At 35.2% G+C, this 19,061-nt stretch overlaps 1 protein-coding gene across 1 annotated transcript in view; it reads left to right on the plus strand.

Annotated features, from left to right (window-relative positions):
* Positions 1-19,061, plus strand: part of STXBP5L (syntaxin binding protein 5L) — a 220,723-nt gene that overhangs the window by 70,359 nt on the left and 131,303 nt on the right. The window contains exons 3-4 of the mRNA XM_067302244.1: positions 9,902-9,983; positions 11,525-11,625. Of these exons, the coding sequence (XP_067158345.1) occupies positions 9,902-9,983; positions 11,525-11,625 (183 nt within the window). The remainder of the gene's footprint in view (positions 1-9,901; positions 9,984-11,524; positions 11,626-19,061) is intronic.

Genomic DNA, 19,061 nt, shown 5'->3' on the forward strand with positions numbered 1-19,061 from the left:
TTGATGACCTGATATAGCCTCCGCATGAGAGCTACACTTCAGCTATGCCAGTGTTTCGGTTCTCTCAATTTCTACAAAGTATAATCACTTAGAGGGTAGCAAAGCTGTAAGTCTTTTTTTCATTTGAATTGCCAAGGAAGTGTAAAAGCAGTTCTGATCCCTTTTAACTCTGGTCCAGCAAGATTCAGAATTATATTGTTCTGGAACTCAAATGACATATTAGTATTGCAAGTTTGGGGATAGTGTCCTGCTTCACTGAAGCATGCAGACTTTGAAAAATTTGCGTGGAAAGATTGGAATCCTGGAAGGTATCTGTTAGATCCTGTTTTATTCTCAGAAGTTAACAGTCCTTTTTTAAAAATGCTAACCCTCTTTGGAAGTTACTCAGTATTCACCAAGTATGCTTTCAAATCCTTACTCATGTTTTAACCCATGTTAACTAACGTGATTATAAATTTTAATGCAAATAAAACATAAATGCTTAATACAATGGACATCAAACATATGTAGTTTGTGTATTACAATCTGCAAGTGTTTAATTAAATTGGCAAAAGTATGGTTCATACTCATTTACACTGAAAGGGCTTTCTAAAATATGGTTTAACCAGTTGCTGGTTATCCATTTCATGTAATTTAAATGGAAAGGTTGATTAACTATGGTCTATAGCATTTTCTATTCAGAAATCTGATGGAGGGATTATGTGGCCCAGGAGGATTGTAAGAGTGATAAAATGTAGATAACATTTAACCTATATCTTGCACTAGAAAGGGAGTAATGCCTTTTCCATATAATTTGTTGCTGAAAACTTTTCTTAAAAAAAATCTTCAGATCTAAGATAATAGAAGACAAAGCTAGTTAAAGTTAACTGTCTGATATTTGGGATACCTTTGAATATGTGCACATTTATAGCATCATCTGCATCCAGTTTTGAAAACTGAACCTAAAAACTCCACCAAATAATTCAATGAAACTTCGTCAAACTCTAAACAATTTTCTTAAATTACAGCATTCATTTTTCCAAATTCTGGTTTTTTTCAAACTTGAGTAGCTTCATTGCCAGTTTTGTCTTTTACTCATAAATAATTCTTGTGTACTTTACATTTCTCTCCTTCCTCAACAAATGAAATTCTAGATTAAGATCCTTCTTTACTAAGTGTCAAAAATAAGTATGTTGATTCACAAAAGTGCTGAGTATTAATAAACCCTATCTGAAATTTTTGGAAGCGTCACTCTTCTATTTTTCTGGAGCAGGAATGAAATTTCTACCCAATTCTGCAAGTTGAACCTGCTTTTAATAAGTCATAGAATGTAAGGTCTTTTTTGTGTTGTACCAGAGCCTCCTGAAATCATTCAGTACTAAATAGATGATAACAGAGCTGAAGCAGCTGATGAATTTGAGGAGTTACTTATAACCTGACTAAAAAGCTGTAAGCAGTTTTCTCTTAAGTAATAAAACAGTTTTAATAATTTAGGCAGCACTGCACTGCCTAAAAGGAATGTGATGTATGACCTCAGAATCTATATTATCTTGTGGGTGGATAAACAATGAAATATCTGAATGGAAGTCTTTTAAAGTAAGTATTTCTTTCGGCATCTTGATATTATAGAGCATACCCCTTTGGAACAAAGGAAATGTTCAAGAAATCAAGCAAATGAACTATAAACCACTTATCACTTACAAAGCCTGATTCAAGATCAGGTATTGTCTTCCTCTCTGCATTAGTGCCCTTGTGTTAGTGTAATTTTGTGTGACTAAAGTGCCCTTGTATAATACAAGGATATATAGGGATATAGGGATACGATGATGATACTTAGACTACTCTATTAAACAAAAGTGTTCTGTGATTCTGGGCATGGAAATTTTCTCACGGTTACTGAAAAAGACTGAACATGAATCATCATCAGTCCACTCTTGCTTCAGTGCCTTAAGGTTATATTTGTACGGTACCGCTCATTGCTTATTCCAGTATAATCAGAAAACTTACAGAATATTGCCTTGATTTATGAAGCTGAGTTCTTACGGTAGGAACTTGAATCAGAATACAAGCTCTACTTAACAAGCTATTATTGGACAGTCACCTCACTTTCATAATCGATTAACTGTCTTGATAGCTAGTGGTCTGGAAAGTTTTCAGGGAGTAACTGCAAACAAAAAAGAAAAAAACAGGTTCAGTTTTATGAATCAGATTGATTTGTTAGGCTTTGCATTTCATTGTGAATCTAACTTTGAGAGCAAATGCAGTAATTATAGAAAGCAATTATTTTCCAGTTAAAGGACTTTCAATAGAAAGTCTTGCTGAGATGCTCATATTTTTTCTAAGAAGTATGGAATTATCTCGCCTTCTCAGTTGAAATTTTTCATTCTTTGTTTCAGTTCTGAAATGATTTTTTTGACAAGTCTAAGCAAAAGTAGGTTGGGGAGAATCTTATCACATGATAAAAGTAAGATCCAGGATGTTCTTATTGCAGGACTGATGTCTGAAAGCAGAAGAATGGCCCACGTTAAGTAGTTGTGCTCCTGGAATAAATTGCTCTTGCTTTGATCAAACTGGGAGTATGAAAATGGTGTGTTTAGTGTACACAGTAGAGCTTGACTTAAAGCTCCTTACATGCTTATGGAACACAGAACTGTGATTGTCTGGCACTCACTGGTGTGAAGTATCTGGCATGACGAAGTGATCAGATGTAATGAGGGCAACCTTTGATTATTCTGAAAACATAAGGAATTTTTCTTCCCCACATCTATATTAGCCAAAATAGATACTCATGCACTTTCAGATTAGAAGGGCACACTATTCGATCATCTGTTCTCATCTCCTGCAGACTAGAGGCCTGGCCACATCACCTTCATGACCTTGTTCTAATTCCAGTGGTTGTGGATGAAATTAGAACTTGGAAAAATATGAAGTTTTATTTTAAAGATTTCCAGTAATGTCTAATTGCTGTCTCTGTTTAAAAGAGAAAGTGCAATGTGTATTCTCAAGCTCTTTCATGACATGGATGAAGGTTTAATAGATTATTTTATTTATACAACTTTTCCATAGCAACGACAGGAGGAAGTAATATTTGGAAAAATGTCTTTTTATTTTTAGATATGTTTATTTCGAGAGGACTTTTGACTTTTAAAAAAAAATTGATTGTGATCACTGTTCCTCATAACTGACAGCTATGAGGAAAACAGCACCTTGTGATCACTGTTATAAAATTGCTAAAAATCCAATGAACACTTTTAACTCTGTGCTGTCAGAAAATATGAGAAGTCTTAAGTTTTGATCTTATGTAGAGCATACGTAGTATTCCCCTTTTTCTTGTAGAGCAAGGACAAAATTTCTTAAAACCTACTCTGAACCTATTATCAACAAATTTGGGGTAAAGTGTACAAACAGATAAAACAAGTACTAACACAACATCCACACTTACCTTTCAAGTGCAACACTTTTTATTATAAAATCATTATAGATAGATAGTTACTTTTTTTTTCTGTAGCTGTACATGATGTAATCTGTGTAATGTATGTTGTGGGTATGAAGCAGATACTGTGTTAAATAATAGTATCTGAAAGCTGAGAAAACAGTTTAAAAATGGCTGACTTAAAGCTACCTGTATGGTTTCTGTTGTAAGAGAGAGTATGTTAGACTACTGTCTGTGCCTGGGGTTATAGATAGCCAGCAAAGCGTATAATTTGCATAGTTTTCCCAAAGGGCAGTAAATTGAATAAAATGTAGTTTTGTCATTGGATTTTTTTATCTATATCTCTATGTGATGTTGTGCAGGCTCCCTGGTTATGTTAAAGCGGCTTTCTGGCTTCAGGACATTTCAAAACATACAGACTTCTATTTGTAGCTCAGCTGAGTTTTCTGTAGTCTGCAGTGTATATTAGGATTAGAGTATTATTCTTTCCCAGTTTATTCCTTCATTCTGTAGCATTTTATCAGATGTGTATATAAACAGTCTTTTACAGATAACCTCTTATGTCTATTGCCATATTCTTTATACCTTTGACTAAACTTGTGTCCTCTAGCTCCTCTGAAATAACAGCATCTGTGTATGTAATAAATGTGCTCTTCACTCACTTCTACAGATTCGTTTCTCACTCGTTGCCTCTCTTGTTTTGTTTGTCTGTGCTAGTGAGCTTGCTTTGTGACTACCTGAAAAAAGAGGTAGCCCTTCATAAATGCAAATTCATAATGTCATTTGTTACTACCATAATAGAAGTACGGCCTCAAATTATAGAGCTTTCAGGGCTCCTGCCAGAGAACATGGAGCTTTTACAGGCTATTAGCTAAATAGCTCCTTTTGGGGGAAGAATTTAGAGCTAGATGATCTCTGTATTTGGTATAAACAGGAAATAAGGAAGGACTCAGCCACTAAGAATTAGGCTGCACTATATGACAACCTATACATGTCTGCCAAGGACTGACTTCCTGGGTACCTTGAATATCTGACAAATGGGTTGGTTTTTTTCAGTCAGTGTTTTAGTATAAATGTGAACCTCTTAGAAGGGACTTATATAGATAGATTTCAAATGAAATGTTATATTCGGTAGCAAGCCTTGGCTGAAATCTTTGCAACAAATAACTTATTGTGGTGAACTTTTCACCTTTCCATTAAATGAGCTTCTCTTTATTAAAATATATATATACAAGTGGTTTATATGAACTTACCAGCCTGCATGTTTTTTTCAAAACACTGGTCAGGTCATTACCTCCGAGTATCTGCTTTTCACAATTTTCTGTTTGAGGTTTAGGATTGATTGAGTTCAGTTACATGGTGATTGTATTTGTATTCAGTTTCTTGAATAGATGATTCTCAAAATGACAAAGAGCTTTCGAGGTAATCTTGCAAAGAGATGAAAATGTATAGCCCTATGAGTGTTGGTAATGCTTTTGGTGCCTGCAGATATTTTGAGAAACAAAATAACTCCTAAAATGTTCATAGCGGTCAAAAAACTAGTGAATTTGATGTGAATTTTCATTTTACTTGAATAAATGGTCAGTTATATTTTTCATGGCATTCACCCAGCTATCCAACCGTACTTAACATTTTGCTGATAAGTATATATAGACTTGCCATTAAATACAAGCTGTCTATAAGTAGCTTATCATCCTGAAGGAAATGAAGGCTGCCAGTGGCAAATATTTCAGCCTTTGTGTAGCATGATGGGCATCTAACTGTTCCTGGGATAGATTCTACTATAATTTGTACACTTTAATGAAGAAATCTGTGTCAAAAAAAATACGCAAAGCAAAGGTCATTGTAGAGAAAAGCTCATGCTTATTGGCACCAAAAAGTTTGTCTGTATTTATAAAACACTCCAGGTTTAGGATCTTAAAGAGCAGCCAAGCATAGCAGTATTCCACCTTTTGGTAGCTAAGGGGAAGAGAGAAGAGCTCTTTATTAACAGCCAAATGAACTCGAGACATAATGCAGCTCTTTGCAAAACTGAATCCCTTTATGTTCAAAACAAAAAAAACACTAACAGTTATTGTTTAATGAAGCAGTTTCCAGTGAATCCACAGCAAATAGCAGGTCATACAGTTAGAATGTGGTTGCATGTCCTTTCTGAGGAATTCAGTGAGTTCAGTTACATGTAGTTAACAGAATAAGGGGTTGGGAGGGGAGTTGTTTTTTGCAAAGCAGTAGGGAAGTCTCAAAAAACATAAAGAACGTTTAGTTACCTTATCAAACTGGGAACTAGAGTTGTCAGTTATAGTTGTATAAACAAAGGTGTATTGAATTTAAAGAATAATAAAATGTTGTATACCTTTTACATTGTATTAACGAAACCTTTACTAAGATGATGTGTGGCTATGTTTTCCATGCTTGAAAGATGATGAAAACAAATTATAAAAAAGTAAGAACTATTCAAGATCTAACAAAACTGCTATGCAATGTAAGAATAAAGGAGCTCAGGGTTTTTACTTTTATTATGCAAAAGATGGATACAATACAACTTGATCATAGTTTCAAAGCACCTACAGTAGGAAATTTCTGCTGATAAAGTTACTTAATTTAGCATACAAAGACATAATGAGATCCAAAGGCTAGAAACTGAAGTTAATGTGTGCATTTTACATATAACACAACATTTCTAATAATAATGAGGATAACTTGACACGGGAGTGATACACTTCAGCAATCATGGATTCTTTGCTACTTGGAATGTTTAAATGAAAATAGACTGTCTCACAGAAGGGGAGTAACTCAGCTGGAAACCCATATGAAGTATAAAAATTAGGATTATGGAGTTTGTTTTATTTATATCAGAATATAGACTATCCCTACTATACAGAGAATTAACATATGTGAGGTTTACAGACATTCCAGGAAGGAACCATAAAAAATGTGTGTTCGAGGAACTGAAAGTGACTATACGTAAAGTCAGGGCACCAGTCCAGTAGTGCAAGTCTAGGTGATAAACTTTGACCTAAAGATAATTTTACTGTATATATGGTGTTTTCTTGTTATCTGTGACAAAATCCATCTCATGACAAGGAGACAACTGACTAACCTTCTGGATGTTTTGGTTGCTTAGTATTTTGGTTAAATCATTTGACCATTCTATTCATTATTTAGTTAGATACATTGGTACATTTTAACTGATAAATCACTCAAATCAGTGGAGTAGTTCTTCTGCAAGAAAAAGCTGTCCTATATTCAAGTAACATGCTAAATCAATTTTACAGTTGGTTTATATAATGGAGTAACACCATCCCACAAGCATCTGCTGTTAGTGTGCTGCATATTCCTACTCAAACATGCACCAGTCAGCGCAGATCATATGATGGCACCTCCTGCAAGCAGCATTGCTACATCTGCAGCAGCCCACAATTCCTGAATGTTTTAAAGGAGAGGCTATAAAAGGGATTGCCCTTTTCCACCTCTGTATCTTTTAATAAAAATGATGAGTGTGAGCTTCTTCAGACCATGATTTCTGCTTATTAATCCCTTATTTTAGTGTTCATTTCTGTATGCAGATTGCTTTTAGTTTTGGGACAAGTTAGTTAAGTAGCTGAAAAATGCTGGGGTCATTTATTCGCATGGCTTTTTTCTTTCTTTTTTCTACTATGGAGTTTTGGTTTTGAAAAGGTGCCATATATAATTTAACCATTTCAGTTGACATTGGATATTTATATTAGCTACTTGGCATGCCTTGGCATAAGGTCCTTTGGGACACCATGTCTTCAGCTCCTCTATCTTGCAAGTATACAAGGAGAAACAAATCAGACTACAGTCCTTTTTATTTCAAGACGATTTAACTTGAAAACATTTGGATCTGACGCAACTAAAGAACTGCACATCTTGAGAAAGAAGAACATGTCTCACCTTTGGATGTTCTGATCCTAAGGAGTTGAACACCTGCTGCAGGAAACGCTGGTCTCAACTCCAGGAGTCAGTCTGAAAGTATCTGTGCTTTTGGTTCTCAGTAAACACACAAGACTTCAAGTCTTTAGATTCTGTTAGTACTAACTTTTGAGAAGAATGAGAGACATTAGATCTATCTGTACCATATATTAACAATGAATGCTGGAATAAGAAAGCTGTGGGGTACTGATGAAAGTTGCTACCATATACCATGCTTATGAGAAGCTTGGAAACAATTATCCTTATCTTGGGTAGTAGGAGAAAAGACCAGAGAAATTGTTTTGTTTTGTTTTAATTTTTATTATAAGGTGTTCTCCTTCCTTTTCAGTTTTTCTACAGATTTGTGCTCCTCTAACCACTGAGGGAAAGAGTCTAGCTGACTCCTCAGATTCTATTATTTGTATAGCTACAGGACAAACTTGAAGCAATGTAAACAGCATACTTCACTGAAGGTCAAATGTAATGCATGTATGTAGTATGTTGAAATATTCTCCAAAAGACTGTTGCATGCAGGAGAACACAGAGCAAAATATTTCATTTCAAATTTACAGATCGTAAAAATAGGGCATTAAATGTTTTCTAAAAGAACATTTCCTTGTTAGATGTTACTACTGTCACACTAATGCTGCTCATTGCATGTAGACAAGTTCTGATTCTATTTGTTTTACTCTGGATCCCAAACTTAGTTTTCATCTTTTTCCCTTTTATGTATTAATTAGTATAATCTGACATGTTGCCTGTGAAGACCCTTAGGAGCTTTCACATATTGATAAGAGAGAGGAGACAGTGACTAGCTTTTAGGCTTGAAATCTGTGATGTGAGGTATTTAGGTATATCAGTATTAGTCCTCCCTTTTAATATCTTCAAAAAGTATTCCACTCTCCCTGTTAGCAGAGTCATTATTTAATAAAAAGACAAAAGTAAAAGAATAAATTCAGTCCAAACCTTCCACTACTACTACTTCTGCTATATGTCCTGGTAGAGGATACTGGTATAAGAAGGTTTGATGAATTAAGATTTTACTCCTCTATGCTTGGCAACAAAACACAAAGTTTGCAGAAGATGGGCTAAAGTGCCAAAAACATGTGTTGGGTCATCCTCTTTCTTCAATTTCTTCTGCTGGAAGGACCCCAACGCAGCTCCCAGAATATTCGAAAACCACCATTGGTCAGTGACAATGCTGTTATTTAAGCATCAGTCCATACTTCAGAGCAACTGGCCAGACTGAAGCAGACAGTGTATTTTATCTCTTACTTAAGTAATTTGTGAAGTACTTCTTGGCAAATGCATATGCAAGTAAATGTGAAATATTGGCGAGTACTTTGTTTGGAATATGCTGAATAAAATCATTAGGATGTTTCCCAGAAAACTGATTTAGCTTCCTGATAATGAATGGTGATAGCTGATTAATCAGGGCAATATTAGGGTAATTTTTATTAATAAAAATCATTAGCTAGTACCCTGTATTTATATTGAATAAAAAGCTCAAGTTAGAGTGAAGGCTAGTAATGGGGAGCAATATAAAAATGAGGGCCACAGAACAGTCATTCAAAATGGACTAAGGGGTCACTTATCAATTCTTAAAATATATCCTGGACTACCATATTGTCCATTTTAAAAAGGTAATTCTGTCATGAATATACATGGAGTTTTTTCATCTGTTTCATACAACATAGTTGTTAACACTATACTTCATATTCCTCTCTTCTTTTCTTTTATCTTTTGGTAAATTTCTGGAAGAGCAGTTTCTGGTTAAACTCTCTGACTCAGACTGGAAAGGCTGTCATCTAAGTTAGAGAGGTTGCAATTAAGCATGCAGAAGAAAAGATCCAAAGGGAGCAGACAGAAAGCTTCATCCATGATATATCTGGACAAAACGATGCATTGCTTTGCAGAAACATCTACGTTAATTCTGAGTGAAGTAGGTGGGTTGTCAGAAGCAGTGCAATTGTGGTTTCACTCAAGAATTGGTATAGAGCATGTAGTGCACAGCTAGGCTTGGGTATCTCTGCATGGGGCTGCATTGTGCTGTGTTGACAAGACAGCAATAGTTACATGTGGGCTTTTATGTAAATGTGATATGACTCACTCTAATAAGCACTTTCTTAGTTTAGAAAAAAAAAAAGAAACTGCCACAGAACTATTACTGATCTTAGTTCTAAATCACTAATTTTGTATTATCTTGATGAGTATGAAAATCTGACACACTCATGTGTAATGTGAACCAATAATGTGTAAAAAGAAATTTAAAGTAAATCCTGCTGAATCTTCATGTTAATTTGCGCTCGTTATTTCACATGCAAAAAAGCAGCCAAGAACAAATCGCTCATAATTGCGTGTTTCAGGCTGATGGTGTTCATACTTTAATTAAAACAGTGGAAAGTTGGTGTGAATTCTTTTGGTTTACAGCAAGCAAGAACAATTGAGGTTAGTTAAAGGTTAATTAGAGGTTAACTGATAGGTCTTTTTTTTTTTTTCTCCCCCCTCTTCTGGTGATAACAGAAATGTTAGGACCCTTGACTCTGACTGCAACAGATTGGGCAGGCCTGGTGTTGATTGCTACTGCCAACATGAGAGTGGTGCTGCAGTCCTTCAGCTTCAGTTCTTAATCAACGAGGTAAGGATATGCTTATTCAGGTTCTTCCATATAAATTTAAGTGAATAAAGTAATTGGTGTATTGTAACTGAGAGATATTCCATATGGCAAATTGGACCAAAAGGTCCAAAAAAAAAAAATCTGAAAGACGTTTACTGTACAGACTTTGAGAAGACTATTTAAGAGACTTCATGCAAGGAATCACAGAATCAGAATCACAGAATGGTTGAGGTTGGAAGGGACCTCTGGAGATCATCCAGTCCAACCCCCCTGCTCAAGCAGGGTCACCTAGAACACGTCGCACAGGATCGCGTCCAGGCGTGTTTTGAATATCTCCAGAGAAGGAGACTCTACAACCTCTCTGGGCAACCTGTTCCAGTGCTCTGTCACCCTCACAGTGAAGAAGTTTTTTCTCATGTTCAGATGGAACTTCCTGTGTTTCAGTTTGTGCCTGTTGCCTCACGTCCTGTTGCTGGGCACCACTGGAAAGAATGGATTACTCTGTATTAAAGAAGTCTCACCTTCATAAATTGCATTTGCATACGTCAATATTGAAAGGAACAGATGCTAGGATTAGGAATGAAATCCAAGATGCAAAGAGAGCGCTTTATCTCCATTAGACAGTCATGATTGGTATGACCTGATCTTTTAGTTATATCCTCCCCGTCCCCAGAATTGAGCATCGCCTGCTGTTTAGGCAATATCTATTTCCTCCGTGCCCTACAGATATGCAGGGATTGATCCTTTCTACCAGACCTGATTTGAGGTATAAATTTAGTAAACCTCTGCAGCAGAAGTAGGTAGCTTCCTCTGCATTCCCTTTTGCCCTGGCCTCACTGTTCCATGATGAGGAGAAACATAGTAGGAAGGAAGAAGAATATGGTTACTTCCAGCTGTCCAGGCAGCTAGAGATCTGGACCTTGGAAGAAGTCCACTTCTTGGGGACCAGAAGCAGAACCAGTCTTCAGAGCATTATTGTTCTGTGACAGAGACTCCTTCCTTTTGTCTCTCTTAGTTCTTCATAGTTTCTCTCCCTGTGCTAACTGTGCCTACTTTCTTACCTGCTTTACCCAGTTCCAGTTTTGAATTTCTTGTTGTCTTAATGTGACTTGTAAGCTGTGCTTGGCACTGTCACTTGTGTATGTGTGTATGTTTGAGCACTAATCACTTTTTCCTTCAGTTATATCCTTCAGCATCACCTTTTTAAGTAAACACTGCTTCTCCCCCTTTTCGTTAATCTCTATGCTTGCTCTCATCACTGTAGAAATATGTGAGAGTTCAGATGTATAAGCTTCATATGAAGCTTTAATTTGCATTTTAAATTGATGGAGTTTTAATTTAACTTTGCCTGATCTTGTACAGATTTAAAATGTTTACATTTACCAGATCAGCTCAAATTGAGTGTTTTTTATGGTAGAAAATATTTTTCTACAAGAAAGCAAATATTTCTCAGAAACTGTACAGCTTCCTACAGCCGAATCACTGAAATTGAGGATCACTTAAAAATAAGACAGAATATGCAGAAAAATAATCTATTGTGCCATATTTTGTGTCTGCTCTAGGGTGCTTTGGTCAGTGCAAGTGCAGATGACACGCTTCATTTGTGGAATCTCAGACAGAAACGACCAGCTATCCTCCATTCTCTGAAATTTAATAGAGAACGGTAAGACTGTATAACACAAAATGATAATCTCGTTTTAAAAAAATTACTTTCCATGTTTTCAATAATACCTGCTTATTATTTTGTTGTTCTAATCGAGGATATAATTTTTGTCTTGAATTTTTTTCTTCCATTCTTTGAATCTTCTTTCCAAAGAACAAAAACACTTTGTTTTGCAGCAGCCTTCTCAGAACTAGAAAAACTTTGTCTACTTTTGTCAAAATGTTTTTCATTTGACCTTCTATTTACGTGAACTGGTGTGAATAGTAGTTCTTTTTTAAAGGTTGGGCACAAGCAGTGATCATTTAGGCTGGTCTGTTGTTAAGTACAAGCCGGGGTACCTCAGCTGCTTGTATCAGGGAAAGAATTTGTTTCTCTACCTTGAAAGGATTTTTTTTTGTCAAATACTGGAATTTTGGCATAAATAATTTGTGATTTTACATTATTATGGTAAATCTCAAATAAATCCAAGTCCTGCTTTTTTAAATTTTACTTTTTCAGTACAAAATTGTATACATTCCTACACAAAATAGATCACATCAATGGTTGTTATTTTCAAACTCAAATAGACAGAAGTTAGGCACCTTAATCTGTATTTAGTTGCTCAAGTAAAGCATGCTACAATACTAGGGAGGCTGATTGTTACACTTATACTGATATTAAGACAAAGGTTGGTGTTTCTGTTAAGGAATTAAGTCAGTAGTCAGAAGAACAAGTTTCAGTGCACAAACACAGCAGCGGTTTTCTGCAAATCCTTGAGCAAAACTGTTATTCTGTACTTCATCTTTGAGATGGATTTTTTTTTAACATAACTATAATGCATAGCACAGTTCTGATTGGAGGTTTAAGCAAGATTGTAATTCTGTTAATATATGCACTCAGTCTTTCTGGAGGTGCAGTGGTGAAAGCAATCAGTACTAACTTCACCATAGCTGTGAAGGAAACAGGTTAATCAAAGCATTATCTGGAGCAAATCTGAAAATTGCTATGGAAATAGATTTTTTTCTGTATTATTTATTATTCACATCCATACTGTGAATCTGTATCTATATTGTGCTTGCACTTAAATGTCATCAAGTTGCGAGTTTTGTTGTGGGAAGTACTACATAATAATTTAGAAAATATAAATTCTGATTTCAAAGAGTTTATAGTGTATAGGAAAAATATGCTAAGTGTTTGGGACTGGGGTGGGTAAATGGGTATGGGGGAGGATGGCAAAAATTATATGTACATTTGCTAGCTGCTTCTGGAAAATAAGTTGTAGTTTTATATACGTAAAAATTTTCGTATCTTGGTACTCTCATGAGGTAGGTAAATTATCCCCATTTTGTAGTTGATCGATCTAAATATTGTAGGAGTTATTCCAGTATGTCTTGGTCTAACTTTTCCAGCCAGAAACCTTCCAACCTTCCTTACGACCTAAGGAATCTATACTTATAAGAAAGAATGCAGTCTTTTTGGCTGTCCTTTTTTTTTTTTTTTTTCCTCCTCAGAGAGGCTAGCATGGTATCTTGGTCAGAATTGTTTTAGAATTTCTTGATCAAATAAACTCACCCATACTTGGGCTTAAATGAGAGCAAAACATGTGTCATAAAATTTTCTGCAAATTTCTTTTGCTTCTGACAGCTTAAAACACCAGGCAAAATATTTGGAAGCAAGTTATTTGGAATTCTGGAAAGCTTTGTGTAAAACTAAATTTTCTGTTGTACCACATTTGAATTGAGGTTGAAAAATGTTTTTGTTTAAAGATATAGTTATTTGTAAAGAAAAAGGAAAGAAAGTAAAAAGCATAGCTAGCTAGCTAGCTAGCCTTTTATCAAAATCTAGTAAATTGTGAGTGGGAAAAAAACCCCAACAAACTAATATCAGTTCTATTATGCATATTTTAAGTAACTGGTACAATCACGATCCCTGAAAAGCACTTAATTGGTACATTAAAGGCTATCAAGTAAATGTCCTGATCCACTGGTATATAATTATGGCAAATAAGCACATCCAGTTTTAAGTTTAAAAAGGGGTTTTGATAGTATGAAGAAATAACTCTATAGACAGGAATTCTTTCTTGTTGAGAGTTCAGATGCAGTTTAGCTATGAGTATGGAACATGTTTCTGCTTCTAATTTTACTATTTGCATATTTCTCCCTTGAGAGATTATTAAGATGGTAATTTTACTCATATAGTATTTTTGTCTCCTTGATGTGCAGTTTGATTTAGATTTTTCTTCCTGAACATTTGAGAGATTTATTTTATAAAATAATACAACATAATGCACTTGTACTTAAAATTCTAATATTTTTATCTCCACATGTGATGAGGAAGATCATTGTAGTAGTCCAGATTCTTGATTAATTTGACTTAAATCAATTGGATTTCACGTAGAACCAGTTTATTCCAAGCTTTTAAAATATTTGAAGCAAGATCCGTAGATCTCTTTGACTCTGTTAGATGGATGAACGCTACTTAAGTCTCTGTGCATGAGTCTGTGTGTTTTCTTCTATTGTGCCAGTCTTCATATTGTTGAACAGTTTAATTTGGTTCTGTTTCATGACATTTAAGATAGCGGAATAATGGACCAAAATCTGCTCTTCATAGTGCTTATGTACATGTGTAACTAACTATTTGAGTCAAATTTCCCCAAGTATATACATTTCTCCTCTCCCAAACATCAAAAACACGTTTGTTCTTTTCTTCAGATGTTGGCAGCAACATAGATGAATAGTGCAGAGAACTCTGTAACCACGATCTGTGTTTGTATTTAATAGCTTATCTTTCGTTTGCCATGTAACATTCAGTATTGAGACACTGGATAGTTTGTGAATAGTACTTCACTAACAGAATGCCTTTTTGTAGCCGTTAAGTCACAGCAACCTTTCTAGATTTACTTCTTCTTGTTCTGATTTGTTGTTAAAATATTTTGCCTCTTGTGAGGGATTATATAGGGTATGTTCTTGGGGACAAGCAAACTCCTAGAATTTTGTAGCACTGCTCAAATAATTCCAGGATATACTGTTTCAACATTAACAATATTAACTTGTTTCTTACAATTCATTGCTCCTTTACTTTGGCGCAAGCGTACAAGGAACACTGAAGAATAAGACATAATGGCAAATTGATGTTTTTGTTTTACAGCATAATACCTTGGACTTTTTAGAATATGATAGGTTTTTGCCTTGTAATCAAATGTAAAGTTACTATCTTAAATTCCTCCTCCTATAATTGGAAGGTAGATCAGAACATTAGGAACCTTCAAAAAAGCATAAATGTAAGCATTTAGTTTTAGTGCTTGGCCCCATACCAAGAGCTGTAATGATAAAACTGTTACTCAAAGACATTCTTGACAGTAGCATATGGCTTATACTATATGATTTGATGTTCTGTTTACAAATAGGAAGCAGAGGTAAAGCTTTTTGACTTGTGTGAATACTCCATAACAATGGCTTCCAAAACTCTTGAGGGATAACATTATGTAGATATTCCATAGATTCATCCCTCCCTTTACTTCTTTGACATCATAGAAGATGCCAGATTCATCTTCAGTGGACATTTTAGGCAAGATAGATAAATAACTCAGCTAGTGGGACTAGATGCTGTCTTTAGCAGCTATAATGAACATTAATATTAAACTGAACTACCAAGAACTATAATAGGCCTTAATTTTTTTTAATACAGTGAGAGCAGACTGCAGACTTCAGTAAGTATTACTTTAAATATAAAACAGTTTACACAGTTTTCCTGTGTAAGTTAAGTGATCATAGTTTAAAAAAAGAGGGGGGGGGAGGGGAACAGAGAGAAACCAGCAAGAAATAGGGTGAAATCCAGGTCTTTTAGGTTTGTGTGCATTAGTTTCATTTATGAATATGGTTGATCTCTAGTTTTTCCAAAGCTGAGCTAGTACAGTTGTGTTGTACATGACCTTGTGGGTAGCCTTCCTCTTTTTCATATTTCAGCCAGTGCTAATTGGCATATTACAAGTGAGCTAACAGCACTATATCAGTTTATGCATTCTCTCATTATACTCATCATACATAAATACAGTGTAAAAATTCTTTTGGGTCTTTAAATCCATCTTCATGCACTGAGCACAATTGCCATAACTATATTGTAAGTGTCCTCCATAGGGTAATCAGCAGGTGACAAAGTATGTATGACTGGCTTTGGGGCACAGATCTGTAACACTTCCTTCAGTGTAATGGGTATGCTGGCACAGAGGAAGAGCAGCCTTTTAACTCAGTGACTTTTAGAGTAATTCTCGGTCAGTTTTAACTTAATATTTAATTCATACATTGGTGATTTTGCGATATTTAAACAGGGTGGAAAAGGGTATTACTGCAATGCTTGGAAATAAAGAGGAAAAACAGAGACCTTCTAGGATCAAGTGACTTTTCTTTTGTGTGTTTGGTCTTTATTCTTTCCTGAGAGCAGTTAGAGCCTTGCTGTATCTTTGCAGGATTTTATATTCTGTGCTGGTAAGTGTTTGCTTCATCAAAATGACAGCAAGAGGCTATTAAATTAGTATTGGTGACTGGCTGTACATTCTCTGTACTATCTGAATCTGTACTTGTGTGTTAGACACTTGCAAGATCCTAAACTTGGATTATGTCTCATTCGCTATTCAAGGAACTGAATTCCTGTGATAGTTTGCCTGCTCATAAGTGAGGCACCTGATTTGTATAACTGCAAATTCTGTATTGTTTGTATACTTTCAAACTAGACGGACGTCTGTCATCAAGCATGAAAATAGTTAATAGGTTCAGTGCAGTGGCACTTCTGTGCTCTGTTACAATACAGATTCTAATTATAATTTTTATAAAGATGTTTTTCACAAAGAGAAAGTTTGTGGAAAGGATTTAAACTTTCCCAAGATGATGGTGATAGAAAAAATTGAGGAGTGCAAAAGAAGCCATGGTGTTGATAGTCATTCACTTCCACTTCTTGAAGAAGTTTTTACAGAACTTCCTGATGCAGAGATTTTTTTTTTTTTTTTTGTCTTATGAAGCATTTATTGCCAAATAAATTAGTGAAAATTAGTATATTATGCTCAAGACAAGGCAAAAACTGAATGTTTTTTTGGGAGTCTGTAAGCTATCTTTCAAAGTCCTAATGAGGGAGGCAGATATGAAGAGCCTGAAAAATATTTATTACAGACTTGCAAATCTAAATGGCATGGAATGATACAAAAATTACCCATTAAATTGCTGCATGGGAGGAAGATGCACACAAAGATGAACTTCTCAGGATTGCAGGTACCTAAACAAAATTATTTTTTTTCTCCATTCATGTTACACAATTCAACAGAAAGCGAGTGTACAAAACATCAGCATCTTGAGGTCAAGAATCAGCAGTTTCAATGTGTTAAACTCATGAGATTATGGAATTCCACAGAAGTACAGTGAAAATTTACATAATTCCTAATATTTTCTCTTTAATGGGTCTTAAATATATGGGCATTCTGGTGGGCTAGAACTCAAGGGACTCCTCAGTCTTGTTCCCTGTAATTACAGGCCAAGCATCTCATATAGTTCTTTTCATATAATGATCAAGCTATTCTATAACTATTCAATTTTAAGTCCACTACTCTTATTAGGGAAAATGGCTTTAGAACCTCCTCCCTCTGATGGCAAGAAACATTCCAGTTTCTAGAATAAATTTAATTTGTGGCTGGTTTATATCCATTTATTCTAGGATCCACAGTCTAATATCCACAGTCATGTATTTTAAATATTTTGTCTCTCTTCTTTGTACTTAAACAGCTCATTCATATCCATTCTCAACTTTTTTTTTTTTTTTGCACTGCAAAAATCAAGATTCTGTGTTTTCCTTCATAAATTTGGTTCTTAATTCCCTTTTTTTCCTTATTGGTTGGTCTTCTCACATCAACTGTCACTGAGCTGATGACCAGGCAAGTAGAAGCATCCCATCTGTGCTATGGACTTTACCATTAGCATTTTCCTTGTTATGTCTGCAGGAATATGTTTTCTGATGCATAGCTAAATAACATCTTCCTTTTACATGACTACATTTCATCAGTGCTTGTTGTCTTGCTGTGATCAACTAATACATGCATTACACTTCACTGATATATATCTAACTACCATGGACCACTCTGCTTTTCAGTATAATCCTTCAAGAATGGAAGCAAAGCAGGACATATGAAATTGAAATGAACTTTTTCTATCACTTCCATACCATGAGTTCCAACACTAAAATGGAAGGTCTTACTCTTTGACGTTTGAGGCCTTACCCTTTCCACTTTAAATTTCATCCCATTTCCTGTACTCTATTAGTGCAGATTGTCCTTCCTCTGGAATACTGACCACCTAAAAGATGTCATAGAGTGATTGACAAGCTCACTTATGAAATTACAAGATCAGCCATAAGGCTAATCCTTGAGAACCTCTTAAATATCAAATAAAATATCTGCATTCCAGTAAAATCAAGAAGAAAATAGGCATTAGAAGTAGAGTTTTATAGTAATACTTCTTATAAATGCTTTATTTAAATCAACATATGTTAGATCTCCTACGATTACCTTGTCTAAAAATGTTTTCTTCTAGAATGAAATCAGGATATTGTGGAATAGTCTGCCATTGGTAAACTCATGTTACTTTTTAATCCTGTAATTCTGAGTGTCTTAAGTCTTGCATGTGAATGTCTAAGAGGCCTGTCATTCCTTAGACTGGTGTTTCACCCTCTGCCTTCATAAACATAGGTGCTATTTCTGATATTTTCTATAGCTGTAAACTGATAGGTATTAAAGATCCTTGTTACCACACTTGGAATTTCATTTATCTTCTCTTTTAGAATTTGGGGGTAGAATTTATCAAGGGCCCTTGATTTGCATCTACCTTGGGTGTAGTCATTTCCTTTCTTTGTAGTCCAGTTGGCTTCCCCACTTTACCATGGCTTTTCAAAATTTGTCCTTTTGAAACTCAAAACCTTAGTTAGTGTGCATTGTACATACCTGATCAATCCTACCCCCAATAGGGAAGAAAAACATGTTCTGAAATATTTCAGTTCTTGTGTTACCCAGCCACCTCTGATTGTCTGCCTGAGTAACTTGTTTGTGTTGGTTTCTTTCCTCAGAAAAATCCTTTAACTCTTAGCACTATTCATAATGTTGCTATAGTCTGCAAAACTTCAAATCTACACTAAGCAGTATGCTTGCTATTTCTAATAGCTTGTAGAAAATATATCATGCTTGTCATCAAATTTCCACTTTTTTGAGGCAACACAGGATGACATGTTATGTTGTTTTCCTAACAGCACCTGCATTGGCAAATTATCCTAAGGCCAGATTTGGATAGCAAAAAATAAAGTATATACACTCTGCCATATATTTATCAAGTGTTTTGAGGCCTTAGTTATAACAAATGAGAAGTCCACTATTGTAAAACAAAAATACATTATAACATAATTGTCATAGTTGGGTCATCTCCTTC

The sequence above is a fragment of the Apteryx mantelli genome, chromosome 1 (assembly GCF_036417845.1).
Source record: "Apteryx mantelli isolate bAptMan1 chromosome 1, bAptMan1.hap1, whole genome shotgun sequence".
Classification (NCBI taxonomy): Eukaryota; Metazoa; Chordata; class Aves; order Apterygiformes; family Apterygidae; genus Apteryx; species Apteryx mantelli.